The following is an 18,675-nucleotide window of genomic DNA, read 5'->3' as shown; positions in this document are numbered from 1 at the left end:
AGTACAAGCGCTGAAGATTTCGCAACTTCTGTCAGCTGCCTGTAGAAAATTAAATATTTTGTTAAATAACAAAACTTCATTTCACAATGTTGTGTTGAAAATGAATTTGTTAAATCTTAAAAGTTTTTAGAGGTTACTGTGAGAATAGATGGAGAATAATATCCAAAGGCTGCAGAAGCTATATGCACTGTTTTAACAAGCAGAGCAAAGCTTGCCCAAAGGAAGTCTCTAACAAGGAAGGATACAATTTTATTCTTTTTCCCCCACAAAAAAGGAAACTAGACTAGAATACAGAACAGTTCAGTTGAAAGGGATCCTCAGAGGTCATCAGGTCCAACTGCTGGGCCACTTCAGAGCTAACTAAAAATAAAAGTACATATGAAAGCACAACTTCTCGTATTCAAAAAAAGAGACAGGAATTCACAGCTGTGCTGCAGAATACTCATTGCATGTAAATCTCTATTGCTATTATAACATCTTAAGCCTTGTGAATATACTTTCACAATATAAAATGCATAGAATTAATTACCTGGCACCACTTAGAGGCAGAGAACAGGGATGGCACTGGCTTTTTTCCAGGGCTCTTTTGGCCCAAGAAGTGAGCTGAGTACTCACTTAAGTATCAAAATATGACAGTGTCTGATACAGACATCAGCATAGTTCATTTGAATATAAATAAAAAGATTTATACTAGGTAAAGATGTGATTTAGAATCACCTCCAAAACACATTAAGTTCATGTCTGTACTTCTCTCTCTTTCTTTTTTTCTTTTTTTTTTAATATATCACATCACAAAAATTTGTATATATTTCCACAGTCATGTTATACTACCTTTTTTTTTTTTTTTTTCAGCTAATAAAATATTCTTGGATGATCAAAATTTTGTTATCAGATATACCAGTATGAATTCAGAGTGAGTGATCAATTAATTAGTATGGCGATTTTTGAGATTTTCATCAAACTACTGTCAAATGAGCAATGACTGTACTCATTACTACTACAAGAATTCCAGGATAATACTATCTTTTTAAATTTTTACAATGCAAGGTCATGATTATAACCAACTGAAACATTCATTTTGACATCAACTTTCATATATTGTAGCTTCTAATAAGGAAAATACTCTGACTTTTCACTCAGTAGATAAAGAATCTCAGAGACAAACCATGTCAAAAACATAATATTTATTTTACACTACTGTAGCTAAAATTAAATGAAGATTTTTTTGCCTCTTGATAGTTTTAAAAATCATTTTACACTTTGTACACTTTTAAAATAAATAAATAAATAAATAAAAATAAATCTGGTTTTGAGAGTCCAATAGAACATGAATATACTTTTGTTCATAAACAAACATCTTGACACACTGTGTGTTATAATGGAACTGCTGCATCCATAGTATATATAATTTGAAATGTGTGACTAAATTATAGAAAAAATATGAACTATAAAGAAGGTGAAGGAGTTATTTCTGTAAATTCACATTCTTTTGATTCAAATATTTTTTAAATTAAATCATTGTTAAAACTGTGTTTTCCTCTCCCACATAAAATATATCCCTCGTGTTCCAAAATTAGGAACCATTAGGAATGGTCAGGCACCATTCCTTTCAGTCTATAACAATAGCATTGTAAAATGTATCCTAAAAAGAATATCGCATAGCAAGTTGTGACAACAGATTTTGTAGAAAGCAAACAAATTATAAAAAAATGTGTATTTTACAAAGACCTTTGAATCTGCAAGATTCAACTTTATCAGCCTTTTGGCTGTCAATGTCAGTTGCAAGTGGAAAAATAAAATAATCTAATTATCCAGAGCTATAATTCCTTTACCAGATCAAAGCTCTAGTCCATGTGGCAGAAAGTATCATAGAGTTATTGTATAATCAAGTCATTTTTAACTCCTGCTCTGCTCAAGCATCAGAAAGCAGAAATAAAGACCTGGAAAACAGTTTGTGTCATAACTTGGACTCCTAAAGAATACTCCTGAGAGCTAAATCCAGTTTTCCTCTGGCTGAATACAAGAGCCAAGAAACTCAGTTCTACCTGAGCAACCCCCACTGCTGAGCTAGATGCAAACTCCTATGCTCAGAGAGCCAGATAAAGCTGTTAGCTATCAAGCTTGTGCAACATAGAAGCTTTTATCCATTCGTTTCAGCTTTGCTGTATTCTAACAAAGATGCACTCAACAGATTTTAACAGAGAAGGTCAGGAAATTCAGTATATCTATTTTCAGAAAGGCTTATAAATTATTTTTTTCCAAATGGGGAAGGAGGCCTATGCTGTCAATTTTCGCCTTGTGATAGCCATTCCCACAGTGAGTGACGGCTGTTCTACCTCCAAAGACAGGTCTACTAATGAGCACAGTCCAAAGGATAGGCTCTACCTTCTACCAGCTACTGATTACATGACCTCTGCAGTGCTCCACCACTTGAAAAGAAACAGCAAACAAGGTATTTGTCAAGGGTCTGGTATATAATGATACCAGATAAATTATGCTGGCATTAGAACAAAAGAGTCAGAGAGGAACGTCTGTTTTTAAATTAGAAATATATATAGGCCTGGAAAATAAACAAAAATTTGCTCTCCACACCCAAACAGAAGAATGATGCTGACAAACAACTGAAAATTACATTACTTTTAAATAACACCATAAACTGCCATTAAAATATCATGCAGCTGCAGTTAACAGAACTTGCTAATTACTTAAAACACAACACTAAGAAAACCCACAAACCTTTTTTACATTTTTATGTGAAAAAGAATAATTCCAGATTCTTTTTAGGGCTGCTTATTTTCAGAAAAGAAGAAAGTAACTAGAAAAAGTTAGAATGATTCACATCCTTCTGTACTATTTCCATATGCAACACGTGTCCAGATTCAGAGGTTATACAACCTATATGAGTATGACATTTAAAGCCTAATCAGAAACTGTGTATATATATACATATATAAAGGTTTATACAATACTCTGATAAACCAAGCTTGCTTTCTTTTAAACGTTAATGGTATCACAATTGTCATTATTTTATTTCACAGTTGTGGGATCTTAAACTTCCCTGTGACAGAAATCTTCAACAGCTTAGTTTTTTTAAAAAAAAAACACAAATTATTTGTCATGGATATCAATAATTTTGCTTCATTTTGCATCTACTCTAAACAGCAAGTATATAAAAGTTTTCTTTAAATAAAATTTTTACAATAAAAAATTTAAAATAAAATTTTTACAAATTTTGTTCTTTACAATAAGAACAAAAAACGATTTTGGAGATTTTATTCCTGTCATATAGAATGACTGGCCTGAAACATGGCTTATAATATCACTGGAAACAAAACACATAGTCTTCAGCTTGGGGTTTCAGAGGCCGTTTCAAAGCGATATAAAGTATGACAGCTTTTAATAACGCATCAGTGCTATTAATATTCACTTATGTGAGTAGATTTTTCTCTTCTGAACGGTCCCACTATAGCAAATAGAATTGTGCCAGTAAAAGATAGTGATATGAGCAACATTTTCTATGAGTGAAGCACCAGGCCTGATGCTTTTACAGTGTCGTTAACAATGTTAAGAGACCAGAGTAATCATGAGCTACCTGAGATTACCTAGAGCATCAAAGGCAAACACCAAAAAAAGAGGATAAATACTGATCAGTAACTGATACAATGGACATCAGAGTATTTACTCATAATTGAAAGAGACTTAAACAAAATAAGCTGTACTTTTGTACTCTTAAATATCACAGCCAAATTAATCCATGGATGCTGGTCATCCACAAAAAGGTTATACTTTCCTTATTTAGCATTATCTCTTATCTTAAATTTTCAAAAAAATATTTTAGTTTAATATTTTTTCCATGCATACTATAAACTATATTCCAGTAAAACTGTATCCATAATCTGTGTCAAATCTTCTTAAGTATCAACCTTTCATATTCATTCTGCAAAAATATTACAGTTTTCTTTCTACAGGATTTTTGAGATGATAGAGAAGATTAATGCTAGTTTAAAGCAAATCTTATCACAAGGATCACTTTAGACAGTTACGAACAGAAACAAATACACTTCTTTTAAACTGTCAGACCTACCTACATCTTTAGCCACAGTAGGGTATGAAAAAAATCAAGCTTTAGACCACTGAACAGTCACACATAGTTTCTCATTGTTCATTGCATAGGTAAAAAAACATTTTCACATGGTTCACAAACACACCTATTAAGAAACAGCTCCATGCAGTTTAAAATAAAACAATACAAATTAGACTGCAATTTGAAAGATAGAAAAGAGAGTTTCTCACCCCTCAAAATAAAACTGGAACTTTGGTTTATGGGAACGGCTATGCCCATATACCCTCCTCATCATCCTGTGTGCCAGACATTAGGAGATGCACAGAGAAGATGTTAGCATTGGAATGAAAAAAGAAAAGGTTAGTTACTTTGGTGAATATAAAATACACCGCTCTTGCCTGTTAAAAACATGATTTTTTTTTTTAATGTAAGCCAGTGAAAGCAAATTAACAAGTTTGTGTTACATACTCAAAAATCTTCATCTATAGCAAACGAAAACCAACGACGTAAATATTTTTCCCACCCAGTTAAAACAGTGTGTAGGAAGTAGATTGTAAGATTAAACATTAAAGATTATTTTTTTAATTGCAAGCAATTCAAACCAACACTGACAGCAGAAATAGATTAAACCTTATAAGTAAACAAAGAAGTAATTACTATAATCAAATTGTCTTACATTTTGTTAGGTTAAATGACAAAGATACTGCTGAAGTATCAGAAAAATCTGATGTTAGTGAAGTAAACTTTTCTAATATGCTATCAATTAAATCTATCTTTAACCTTTATCTTTAACCTTAAACACTACAGATTGTCAGATTCTGTCCTTTATTCTATTTTTGAACCATTAAGATCACTTATTTGCAATTTTTATGTTAAATAATATTAATGGCAATACAAAAATCATAACAATTTTATGAAATTGTTTTTTAAAAGGGATTATATTACTGTAGATATACCCAAGGGCATTTTTAAAATTCATTGTAAACTTGAAATTAAAAAGAACAAAATGAAAAACATGAACTAAATAAAGAGAACGAAATGTCCTTCGCTGGGTATGTTTATTGAAGATCACATTTTTTATAATGATGCTTTATCTATGTACACACAGATGTCAATGCATATAACTATATAATTCTAGTGTGCCAAATTCTGATGTGATATCAAGCTTCTAGAACAGAGGTGCACAGCATGTTTTTCATTTAACTCAGCAGCTCAAAATCAAATAAAACTTATCATTTTAGATATTCTCAGAAATCACTCATTAATATTTTAGAAACGTAAAAAATGACATTCTGTAGTTTCTAAACTTTGGGAGCTAGCTGGTGTAACATATTGCTGGCACTTAATTAAATCTAAAAACTAAATAAAATGAGTAGTAATTAATTATGATTGAAACAGACAGGAATTTTAGCTTGAAAATATACACTGCCAGTATCACTACTGTTCCTAGTCCATTCTCGGAATAAAAAAGAGCTCCCAGATGTCAACTGTTATTAAAAACCAGATGTTAAGATAGATGTCTTGCATATTGCTGAATTAAGTAAAGAAATCTGACAGTCCACTATAAACTTAGCTATCATTTAACATGGAAGAAATGTGGGTAAATTTTTTACAGTTAACTTTGAACACATCTTAGTTATATGGTCTGCACACTACAACACAAAGCAAAGACACAGTAAGCCCTGAATATTCTTACTTATTTTTGAAAAAAGGGGACAGATTGTGTTAAAGTTCCAATGAGCTGGATTCGCCTCACTGAAAATATGAGTCCTTCCTCATGAATTCTGCAGGACTTACTGTTATTCGGACCTACTAATGTTAATTGAATTGACTTTGAAGTTCACAGGGGTTTTGCCAGAGTAAAGGTTGAAGAACAACTGAAGCATTTATTTTCCACTGAGCAGTTTGATCCTATTTCACTAACAAAATGTATTAGGTTAATCTTTGGTGATACCTTTAAAAAGAGCAGGAAACAACAAAAATGGGCAACTCAGTATGTTTCCTAATGAGCCCTTCTAACTATGTTCATCTCTTCTGCTGTTTACTGTATTACAATTCTTCAAATAGCCAAATATTCATTTTCACTTCAGTTATCTGTGTGATCTCTCTTTCTGCCAGGGTTCTAGAAGAGTTGACAAATAAAGCCTTGTCAAATACTTTTAGAGTATTACATGAAATTACAGACTATACAGTTTGACATAGATCCTCATATACAATAAGGAACAAATTAAAAGCTAGAATGCAGTTAATGTTCATCAACATTGTTTTATTGAGTACTGGTCCTGTCAAAATAACTTTCTATCTTCTTTAATTATGCAAAGAGTCTTTTTGATAAGGTACATGCTTTGAAATAATAAGTGGAGATTTCTTTAAAGCATTTGATTATTTTCCCCAAGATATTGCATCAGTAAAATTAGCTCTATATAGAATGAGTGTCGCTGGAGAAGGAAAGGGACCTGCAGATACGTATTCTCATCCCAAATTTATTTCTTTCAGAACCCTTGATCTGGTACAGAAAAGCAGAAAGTTCTTTTCTCTAGCAGAAAAAAAATAAAAAAGAGAGAGAGACCTATAGAGACCTATAGGACATAGACTGGAAATGTGGTGCACATTTTTCAATAGCACATCAATTCTGGATCATGAAGCTTTTATATCAAGACTGATATAACTTATAAAATATATGATTAGCAGTATTCAAAATAATTCTCCCCAAATTACAGATTTAATGATGAAATTATTGAGTGGTCAGGCACAGATTATGATCATGACCCACTTCATCTTTAATATATACAATTAACAAAAATCCTCTTCCATCCTTTTTTTCACACATCTGTTTTAGTGAGAATTTCTGCACCCTGATCTTATTCTGTACACAAAGAGCTTATTATAAACTTTACAATTTTAATCACTCATAAATTCATTTAAAAAAAATTAAACACTGTTATCTGTTTTGATGGACAACCGAAGAGAAAATCAAACACACACTTGATTTAAAATTCTTAATACTAAAAGCAACCCAATACCAACATCAACATAGTGTCAGGTTTTAAAAACTTGTATCTGTGTAACATTCTGACTGAATTTATACCTACCTCTGAAAACTTGCTCTTACCTCTTTTTCAATTTCACATCCTAATTATTTATAGATGACAAATAGCATGTTAAGACTTCCACTAACCTAAGCAGGTGTCACCAACCTATTATCCCCAGCTAGAACAGAAGCTAGAATGCACAAATATAAGATCTTCATGGAATATTAAACAAACTCTTTGATCACTTACTATTGCCATTATGCAGAGAGGTTGTTCTCAAGCCTGCACTACTTCCTTCCAGTGCATTGGATGGAAGTTACAAGACTCAACTATCCTTGACATTCTTCTGTCTGTTAAATTTTCAGGAGTGGATATTTAATGGTGTAAATCATTTTAGTGCTACAGACTTTACAGATTTTTCTGTACAGACATACACAAGTACCTAAAGGCTCTGGATACAGAGCACATAAGAAGTAAGATTGTAGTATTCACTGTTTTAATAAACAATCTATTATATCAAGAAGCTAAGGTTTGGTACCTCAGCAGAAACAGATAATGTAGGAGAATAAAAAAATCTTCACTGATGTTCTGAAACAAATTATATTCATTACTTATTTTTGCAGTCTTGACGCACTGTGAAGCAAAATAAAAGCTACAGTTATGCCTTATCATTTATTAATATTGGATCAGAGGTTTCCAGCAGAATGCTTAGTCTTTCATATCAGTGTGTATCCTACAGAATCATTAATCTATGGCTATTTCAAACAATAAACTATAATCAAGCATTTTTTGATTAATGTTTGTGTACATTAACTGCTTTTTAAACTTGTATCTTTCATTTGTTTATAGGGTCAGGAATAGGCTCAGTGTCAGAAACTGCAAAGCAAAATCTGAATTAAAGACATTCAAAAAGGGAATAAAAGTCAATAAATACCACTTGAATTGATAATTATTGTAAAATTATTATGAATTCAAACTATTTATGATATTGATTGCCTTGTATTTTTAGAATTGACATGCAAGTCTTTAATTTAGACGTAATTTAGACTCTCAAATACTATGAAAACCACTGCAAATAGACTATTTATAGATTATTAATTCATTGATTTTGTGCCATCCTTTTGCTAGTCTTTTCTGTGTGCTACTTATTGTATTTGCTCAGCATCTTAAAAAGAAACATCTGTCACTAAATAGGATTGACTGTTCTTATCCAATTGCTACAAAACATAACATCAAAAATTCAACTGCCTTCAAAATAGCAAGATGAGAAACTTGGAGAACAGTGCCTTGAAAACACTATACAAAGGTGTTGAAAGCTTGTGTAAAGATGTCTTTTGTTTTAATACAGAGTGTAGCTCAACACAAGTTTTGCAGGTATATTTCTCAGCCTTCAGTTCTTTACAGTTCATCAGTTTCAGTAGTAAATTTGCCACACTGGCCTTCAGATAAAATGGGCTACATTATATTAGAAACAAAAAAGATAACTGCAATTAGTTAGAAACAAAAATTTGGTTAGAAACAAAAGATAACTGCAATTATCATCTACATGATAATTAGATCATGTAGATTAGATCATATAAATAACAAATTGTAATATATCAGATGCCAGAAATTATATGCTGTAGTGAATGCAAAATAGTTGCAAGAAGTTATATTTAGTGTTGTGTTGCAATAAGAACAGATCTACAGAGAAATACAACTGGTACTGAAAAGTGGTATCTCTACAATATATGTATCTTGGGGGGTATTCTGGATTAGTTTTGCTCCAAGACTGAATGCCCATTATCATTGAACTGTGGTGGGTGACCTCCTGAAATGCATCTTTCAGATGAACTTCTTCGAAAAGGAATTCAGTGTGTCCACTCCAAAACTGCTTCTGGTTACAAACCACAGTTCATTAAGTAGGAATAATCAAGAGTTTTCCTCAAAATATGTAATCTTGATCATAACTAGAACTCTAATGTATATGTACTCCAAGACTGCAAAATTCTGTATTACTATGAGGCCCACTGGTGTATAAAATTTGGTTATCTGATGTGAAGAAGACAGTGAATTTGACTCAAGAAGCAGACAGAAAATACGACAATGAAATTGAAGTACTGCACATCCCCTCACATTTAGGCATGCAAATATGTTTATAAAATCAATTATTTAAATAAAATTTAAAAAATCAAAAATCCCAGTCTCCTTTTATACAAAAACTTTTGCAACACAGGCAACATTTAAAACTTTATGAGTTAAGCTTTGCTGGCTCTCTTCCCACAAACAAAAGATCATTCCTGACAAGGCTCATCACATTTCCCTTTCATGTGCTGGCATGCTAAGAATTAATGTCTTAACTTGAGTTAAATAAATCCAGTGATAACCTGCTCATCTCTTGAACTAACTTTCTGATGATAGATTTACCCTACTCTTCATATTATCTGTGGCTATTAATGGGTCATTAAACATTTAACTACTGGCTCTGGACTGTGAAACTGTCCTACTTACAGCAAACAATTACATTTCCAAATATTAATTTCCATTTGTGACACAGAAATCTAACTGCTAAATAATAATATTTCTTTCAATTCAAGAACTTACCATAAAATCAGAATCTTTTAGAGCTTAGAGAGACTTTTATCTGCTACTCAATTTCTTGAAAACATACAGGAGCAAACACAGCTGAGGACTAATCTCACAAACTCTCCATGTATGGAACAACTGACTACAGAAGAGTTTTATGCATGAATGATTTGAAGCAGTGAGCCTGTAAGTGGAAAGGAGAAAGACTAACAGTGGATTCATTCAAATGAATGGGCAGAATTTTCAAAGCTCTGTATTTTATGTTTCATTTGTATATTCAAAAAGTTGAATAAATATTAAAAATTGCTTCAGTAATATGGATTTATGTCACAGGTCTATTTTCAAACCTAACCATAACAGAAGTCGTCACAATTGCATCATCCTGGTCACTGGTGCATCATCTAATTATGAGAATGACCATAAAGTCCATCTCACCATTTGTTCCAATTGTATATAGTTAGGTTACAGTCAAACAAATACTGGTGATGAAGGTAGGCAGAAGGTGGTTTCTTTACAACACGCAGACTAGCATTAACATGAATGATATGTTTCACCAGATACTCATACATTTTAAAGCTTTATCACTAGGTGAAGCAGAAAGCCAATGCTTTCAGTGGTCCGTGAAATCAGATTTGCAATGCAAAAATTTATGGTCTCCTTTGTAGTGAAAGCCTGTGACGTGTTATCTCACTTAAGTATCCAGTGCCAGATATGCAACTTTTGTTATCGAGTTACTGTCTCCCAGAAATGCATTTTTGGCTCTCTCATCTGGTCTAAAGACCTATTTTAGACTATGATGGTGGCAGCTAATTTTTCTAGTAAGAAATATAAGATAAATGTAAACCTCTATATAAGTGTATATTCTAACACACACATTCAGGGGAAGTGAGGGGAAGAGGTTTCTATAGCTAAACATGATCTCAAAAAATTCTTCCATATGTGGAAAAGATTGCAAAGTTAACATATAAATATATATATATATAAATATACACACTGAGCAGTATGTATACATTATATCACATTCATTAAACCTCAAAACATAAAAAAATATATATATATATCTGTAAGCAAAGGAGAGGTATAACTTTTCAATGTACAAAATCCGTCTCCTGGAGGTATCATAGACAGCAAAACCTGCATTCTACTTGTTACTTTTAATACTACTCCAGTTTAGCTGGCCTCTTAGTCATATTATGAATTTAATATAATTAAAAGGTATTTGAAAAATCATCTGGATAAAATATAATTAGAATTAAGAGGTAGATGTAGCAAAAGTATTCATAAATATTACACATTTCTATTGGCTTTTATACAAATAACAAGAAACTTTGAACACAATATTTGTAACTGTAAATGGTAATATAGCAAAACTAAGAAGTAGAGAAGCCCTGAAAGACAAATTCCAACTTGGAGCAGACTCTCAAATTTCAAGGCTCTTTCTTTTGTTCCATCAGCAGTATGATGCAATCTACAAAGAAATTTACATCTGAAACCACTCTCATTATCCTTAAAATCTGGGCTGCAAGTTTCTATGGAAAAACACTTTAGTTTTCTTTTTAGGTTAAAGTAGATAGTAATAGCTTGGTAGACACCAGAGGCAAGAATCTTGTATCCATCGAAATGAGCATATGATAAGACATTGGTTCTGGGAAATTCAAAACACAAACAACATCCTCATTAGAAGAAAAGCATTTGCCATTTAGGAACGTGTTTATAATAAACAATACAGCTATGATAACTGCATACAATTTAATAGGAGAACTGACTTTTTAAGTGTGACCAGGATATAAATAGGATTTTATTGCATTCATTTCAACATGTCTCAACACTCTGTGATGTGAATCATAAGTTCTTTGTTCCAGAGGAAGAATATGCATAGAAAAAATGAAAAATTAGAGGAAATACTTAAAAATGTGAAAGTATTTATGACTAATTTGCACAGCGCTTCTTAGATCTGTAAGCAGTAATTAATTCAGCACAATGCTAGTTATTTACAGCGGATATGCCTGGGATTGTTTATACTGAATGTACTGACAAGCAAACCTTGCCCTGACTAGATTCCTAAATTAAGTAAATCCATGTGACTCCAATGAGCTTAGTGCAGGCTCAGCACTATACTAATGCAATTGCGTGCTTCCTTGCAGCTTGAGGCACCAGCAGAACAAGCTCATGTACATTTAGTGAACAGACAAGAGCAAGCCCACACCTGCCCAGATACAATGTGTAAACATACAGGATAAAGAAACACAGAATATTAAACAAAATCTGGGTCAGGGAAGGAGCCAATAATTCTGATTTACTGCATTAAACAGCTATGTCACATCTCTTCTTTTATACACTAAAACACTGGTACTTTAGGGTTTTCCCCTTAGTTTTGTTTCTTTCTCAAACAACTGAAAGACAAAGTTTTGATGTTGCAGAAATGTCCCTAACATCATATTTCATTTTTCCATACACACTGAACTTCGGCTGAGATTGGACTTTCTATTCACGGTCTAAGGAAATGTGAAGAATTTCACAGTTTTCAAATAATCATGGTCATTTGAATAAGCTAAAATAACCTAAATAATCTTTTGTTGTTGTTATGTTTGCTCACCTTCTAAAGTTGTGGGCTTTTTCTTTTGTTTTGTTTTTGTTTTAAAGACAAATCCCAGTTTCAATATTCCTGGGGCCTATTCAGGAGTTTAAGGTTGGCAACATTCTAGTATTGCCACAGAATATAAGGCATTGTGCTAATAGCCAGGGCTGCCAAAATAAACAAAGTAGCATGTACTCTTTTCCCCTAAAATTATATATGGATCAATACAGTGATTTGCCAATCAGGATCCAGACACTAAAATAACAATCATTGTTCGAATGTCCTATGGCTCTGATTTCAAAGCCATCCACCTCAAACAAAAACTCATCAGAACTGTACTGTGTTTTTCACATTTCTTCTTTCAGCAACTTCAAGAATATTTAGCAGTTCCAGCTGATGAGCTGTTTCCAAGATCAGTCACCACTTCACAAATCAATAAACACTGTCTAACAGCACATTTTCTTCTAAAACTTGCAAAAAGAAGTCATACACTACTATTTTATAACAGTTAGACTGTTAAGTTTCATGCATCACTGCATTCAATTTCTTTTCTCAAATTAATGAGAAAAGATTTTTAAAACTATGTGGATTTAATACTAAGACAGATATCAGATAGACAGTTCTTTAAAAACAAATTGACTTCCTTACTGGAGAAATTGTATTAACGGAAACTTCATGGATACACACTGCCGCATCACTGTCTTAGTGAGGAGGACTTTTCCTTTTGATAAAAGGATAGTTCAGAAACCTTGAACTATATTTTTGACCTCCTTGCTGAAATTTCAGATTCACAATCATAATGGAAATTATGATTGTGAATTTGTAATTATCTACTTATAACCACCACTGCCTTGTAGAAGTGCCATGAAAAATGTTTTTGATAGGAACACAATCTTTGTGCAGCCAGACTGGATTGAGAAGATGTAAAAGGACAGGCTACATGCATACACCACCACCTGACTTTCCATCCTTAATTACAGCTTTTAAGAACAGGGCCAACTTTCTAGAAAGCAGACAGATCTTACAGTTTTATAGCACAGCTTATCATATTGATACTTTCTCAAAATCTAAATCTTTTTTATGACAATATCATCTGTCATCATAAAACAAAATTAAAATAAATTTGTAGTCTTGGTGATCATGAAGTGAAGCATATGACTTTGACTCAACAACAGCTTTGGAATTCAGGAAATTCTTGAAATGAGAAACACCTTGCATTTTATGTCTCTCAAAATCTCCAATTCTATAAGCAATAAGAAGATTTGATAGTTCATATAGTCATCAGGATTGGCAATGAAGTCCTAAAGTACAAAAATTCTTTGGATGTCTTACCTTTAGTTTTCCACTGTGTGGACACAGAATCAAATTCTTCATATGGCCTCTCAAATACATAACTTCATATTAAGAATGCTGTCAAACTAACTGAAGTATAGCCTAGAAACATAAATGTCCCAGCTTACCTACATAAGTTCTTCTAATTCTCTTTTTTTATAGAGAGATTGTGTTTTTAATTTAAATAAGCAAGTACATTTTGTACCACATAGTCCACAAACAGCAAATTGAACTCAGGACCTTTTAACCACATAGAAAAGATGTCATGAATCTTAACAATAAAGACCTGGGTGATAGCAGAAGAATACTGTTTTTTTTTTTTGTTGTTTTTTTTTTTTTTTTTTTTTTTGTTGTTGTTGTTTGTTTTTTATGTGGAGACAATTCTATAGCTCAAGATCTGTCATACATGACAATAAGTTTAGGAATGCTTCAGAGATAACAAGAAATGTAAAATGCCAAGGGAAATTAATAGTAAGTGAATATGAGTGACTTTGGTCTATCAGCCTCAAAGTCAGAATAGTATCCAAATTTGGAGGGGCAGAAAGGAGTCTGAGATTACAAAATCAAAAGGGAATGAGATGTCTTAATTTGACCAGGCTTGTGGTTTCTGAGACAGCATTCTCTATTTGTTACAATTCTGTAAGTAAAAGACAAGAAAAACAAAAGGAGTGCAGTACAGAAAGGCACCTTTGTTAGGAAATAATATTGTGCCTATTTCTATTAACTTTAATCAGTAACATCACTTCGCTTCAAGAGCATGTTCACTTGCGTGATACAGACAGGTACTTCCGCCACAATATTTTCAATACAAGGAAGAAAACTTAAGGATGACATTGGCAAAAGGGGCCCAGGGAAAAAGTTATTGAGGAAAAAGGATAAGCTTTTGGAAGTGAGAAGTAAAGAGAGCAGGGAAGTTGGACAGTAAGCTTCATGATGATGTCTAGGCTATTGGGCAGGATGGTTTCTAAATCTAGAAGTTCAAATTTATCTAGATATGTTTTTTGTCTGTTCCAGATAGATATTGGATGCAAAAATACAGATTAGATTACTGTAATGCACTCTATAACAGGCTACATATTACAACCCCTTGGAAACTGAAGTTAGTACAGAATGTTTATTAAACTAAGCTCATATTCTTGCTAAGAACATTACATCCACAGTCCAGGATACCCACTGACTGCCAAAATATTTTCAGGTGAAATTTAAGAAAGTTTGCCAACTCTCAGACCCAAACTGAAGAGAATAAATTTAAATTTGTAGTGCAAAACTCCAAAAGTATCTTTTTTAACAAGTTTTTTAAAGACTAGTAAAATGGTTAAAATTGCAGTATTACTGATACAGCAGCACTCACTTCATGGACATTTGTTTATATCAAATAAAAATTAGATGTACCAACATAACTAGGGAACACATTGTGACTCACTGTAACGTGACTATATATATGGGCTGAGGAGAGTTAGAATCATCCTACTGCTTATGAAGTTTTCATATCTTCCCCAGACTTAAGGTCCAGGGGCAAAATAGATTTCCAACTTACATCTCTCTCTAAACAGTGGTGTGAAAAAAGAGGGGATAGAGGCAAGAAGTGGTTGAAAACCTGGCTTTGTTCCCTAGCAGCAGACAGATCTAATCACATAAAAAGAGAAAAAGCTTGTTACATCTATTATATCTGAAAACAGTACACAACCAATTCCTTCAAGAAAAACTGGAGACCCTATTTCTAATTCTAGAACTATGATGCTGCACAATGTCCATAGATGGATATGATATTGAATAACAATTATAATGAAAACATGATAATAAAAACTAAATATCAATAGCTGAACCAAATAGCACACACAAAAAGTTTTCAGTAGGATATATGTATATTTTTCTTCCAAGAGACTGGTGATACACCACCCTCTTTAAAGGGGGTATAAATTCAGAGTGCTTTACATCAGTAAGTGCAAAATATTCTTCCTTAAAAATATGTATTAAAATACACATGCACATATGTTTACCACCATATCTCGTAGCACACAAGTATTTCTTTACATAAATGTAGCAACATAAGTTAGAAAATCCAATATCATCCACAGAAATGGGAAATGTTTCAACATTAACCTTGCATGTTCAACTGCCTCTTCCTTCTCTGGGATTTCTGAGAAAACTTTCAAAAACCTTCCCTAACATGCACAAAATTAAATGGCATTTAAGTTACAATAAACACCACATCATTTTTTTCCTTACAAAATAAAAAAATGTCCTGTGATCATTTGCAAGTTTATTATTTTCCCAATTTGTTCTGTGGTTTCACACCATCAGCAGTGGGTTGGACTATAGTCACCAAAAACCACATATCTAGAATTTGCATCTAATACACTATTGAATGGAAAATACAGGTTTGCATGGCACATGGCAATCAAATTGTCATTAAAAAAAAAAAAAAAAAAAAAAAAGTGCTGCATGGAATGCTAAATAATACAACACCGTAAATAATAATAATAATAATAATAATAATAGAAAGACATAAGCTAAAGCAATTACTTGAGTTCACTCTTACTTATCATTGACTGTTCTCAGAAAGACTATATAGCCAGGATTTTAGTATGAAACTCCTATTTGTTTGCCTTACAAATAAACGTTTGCTCCATTGTCAGAGTCTGGAAATTTAAGAATGGCAATACTTCAGGAGAACATCCCATCCAAGCTCAGTGCACCAACATGAGATTAAGTAAAGCTGTTATCATGTGCAACACATATTTGTCTAACCTCTTCTTTAAAATTTCCAAGAAAGGAGTTTCTATTACATCCTCATTAAAGAATTTTCATATTTCTTTTGACTTACAGATTTGTTACACACATAGTTAAAAAGATGTGTTTTTTTGTTTTGTTTTGTTTTGTTTTTTAAATGGTTAACCTAGTTATTCTTGGTATAAATTAAATATACCACTCTAGTCTTTCTACAGTGGGCACTGGAACACAATTGATCATCGTCTTCTTTACAACAACTTTTTACGTATTAGAAGACTTATGACTCGCCCTTAGTACTTTCTAGACTAAACAAACCCAGTTCTTTAAGCCTTCCTCATAGGTCATGTTTTCTAAAACTCCTATCATTCTTATTGCTCTCCTTTTGTCCCTTTCCAATTTGTCTATCTTTCTTAAAGCACGGTGTTCACAACTGTATACAGATTTTCAGATGAGGTCTCACCAGTGCTCAAAAGAACAGAATAATTACTTCCTGCTTCTTTTCCAGCATTACGTCCCATTACAGAATTAGATCTAACTTTATTGCAGTGGTATTCCATTGTTGCCATATACTGCTTGCAATCCAGATTATATTTCTTTTGCCATTCTATTGCCTCAGTACATGTGAAGTTTCTCTTCCAAATGGACTTCTTTTTACTGAACTTCAGTTTACTCATTTCAGACTTTCTCTCCAGTTTATTATGACTTGAGCTGTTTATTGAGACTGAAGCAGCTTATTGAGCAGGTTAGCTGCTCCTGCCTGCAGTTTCTTGCAGCTTCATTCATTACCAACAATAAATGTGTTCTTCCTATTTAATCACTGAAATAATGTCTAAAAAAATACTCCACAAAAGTGGATCAAGGACAGATTTCTTAGCATCCTACTGCAAATGTCCCTCCTGTCTGACAATGAGCAACTGAAAATTTTTATGTAGCATGCTGCTTATATCAGTTGCACAGCCATCCCATGCTGATTTCATGCATAATTCAATTAAAGTTATATTATTTATTGTTATAGCTTTCATTATTGTAATGCATTTTACTCTCCTAGTTATTACAAATATATGATAGTACAGTGTCAAAGCCTTATGAATTTAAAGTATGTCACAGCTACCATTTTCTTCTTTAGCCATAAAGCCAGTTAACCACATGAAAGGAAATTAGATTCGCCTGACATACTTCATCCTTGACAAATACAGACTAAATTTAGAATGGCCATGCTATGTAAGGGCCATCTAGACCTGCACCCTTTTTTAGACTGTGGTCCAAAACTGTCACCTACGAAAGAGTGCAAGAATAAAATGAGTACATAGAGATACATAATTTCATACCTTCAAAATGCAACTTAAGACTAGCTTATATGTTTTATTACAGCAATCAACTATCAGGTTGATTTATGTGATTAGGAAACGATCAGGTAACTTTTAGGAAAAATAACAGCAAAGCAAGCATAATATGATTTGATAAACATTAGGATAGATACATATATATAGACAGGTAGATAACATCATGCAGTCTGATACAGACACCAAGCTACTGAAAATTAACAGTAAAGAGACTACTGGGTTTCTATTGACTCACTGATTAATAATTTATTCCATATTTTTTCAGTATCTAAAATAAAGTTTTAATCAATCTCCATATGTTTTACTTGTAAAGTACTGTGTTTGCCTTTATCCTTCTAGGGTCCCTTTTGTCTAACATAAGAGTTGTTGAATACAATCATAGATAGTTCAGAGACTACTTCAGGTAGTATTTTATATTCTCTACAACAAAATATATTAGCTTCTCCCAATGGGAATGCAACTATTTTATTTCTGGATTGTTTAATCCCTCATTTTTCCCTGAAAAGTGTGCCTTGTTGTATAACTGCACTAAATAGCAAAATTACTATTAAAGTATATTAAGTATTTTAAAAGTTGTTGTTGTTGTTTTAAACTAAGACTTAAATTAAAAAGGTCCAGAACACATAAGCATAAGCAACTTGCGTCCTTTTTTTTTTTCAAGAAAGGTTGCCATTTTTGCTATATTTATAGGGTCTTTTCTTGCTGCTTTTTATTCTTTTGCTAGTTATTATTATTAGTTATTTGCATATTAGTATTTGATTGCATCCCTATCTACCTTTTATACCTTCTTTATACTTGTCTACTTTATCTTCAATCATGCACCCATTTCCATCATTCATAATTTTTAATTTTTTAATACATTCTTGAAGAAGTTTTGATATAGATTTTTCTTTTTTTCTTGTTGTTTCTTATTTGTTCTTTTCTCTGAATAACCTGTTATTGTGCATTGAAAAAAGTCTCACTAAATGTAACACAGAGGTAGTTCCTTTCCTTTCCTTTCCTTTCCTTTCCTTTCCTTTCCTTTCCTTT

At 32.5% G+C, this 18,675-nt stretch overlaps 1 protein-coding gene across 23 annotated transcripts in view; it reads right to left on the bottom strand.

Moving 5' to 3' along the window:
- The window catches only part of ERC2 (ELKS/RAB6-interacting/CAST family member 2), a 537,199-nt gene that overhangs the window by 114,975 nt on the left and 403,549 nt on the right, over positions 1-18,675 (bottom strand). For 3 of the 23 annotated variants that reach the window (XM_035338170.1, XM_035338171.1, XM_035338169.1), the window contains exon 20: positions 4,294-4,359. The exons of 19 other annotated variants lie outside the window; for them this stretch is intronic. In XM_035338170.1, the coding sequence (XP_035194061.1) occupies positions 4,333-4,359 (27 nt within the window). In that variant the 3' untranslated portion in view covers positions 4,294-4,332. Of the gene's footprint in view, positions 1-3,393; positions 3,603-4,293; positions 4,360-18,675 lie in introns of those variants that run through there. One more of the 23 variants, XM_035338172.1, reaches the window with a different exon arrangement.

The sequence above is a fragment of the Oxyura jamaicensis genome, chromosome 12 (genome assembly GCF_011077185.1).
Source record: "Oxyura jamaicensis isolate SHBP4307 breed ruddy duck chromosome 12, BPBGC_Ojam_1.0, whole genome shotgun sequence".
NCBI classification, from domain to species: Eukaryota; Metazoa; Chordata; class Aves; order Anseriformes; family Anatidae; genus Oxyura; species Oxyura jamaicensis.
Note: the sequence above shows the minus strand (reverse complement) of the source record. Positions and strands in the feature narration are given on the sequence as shown.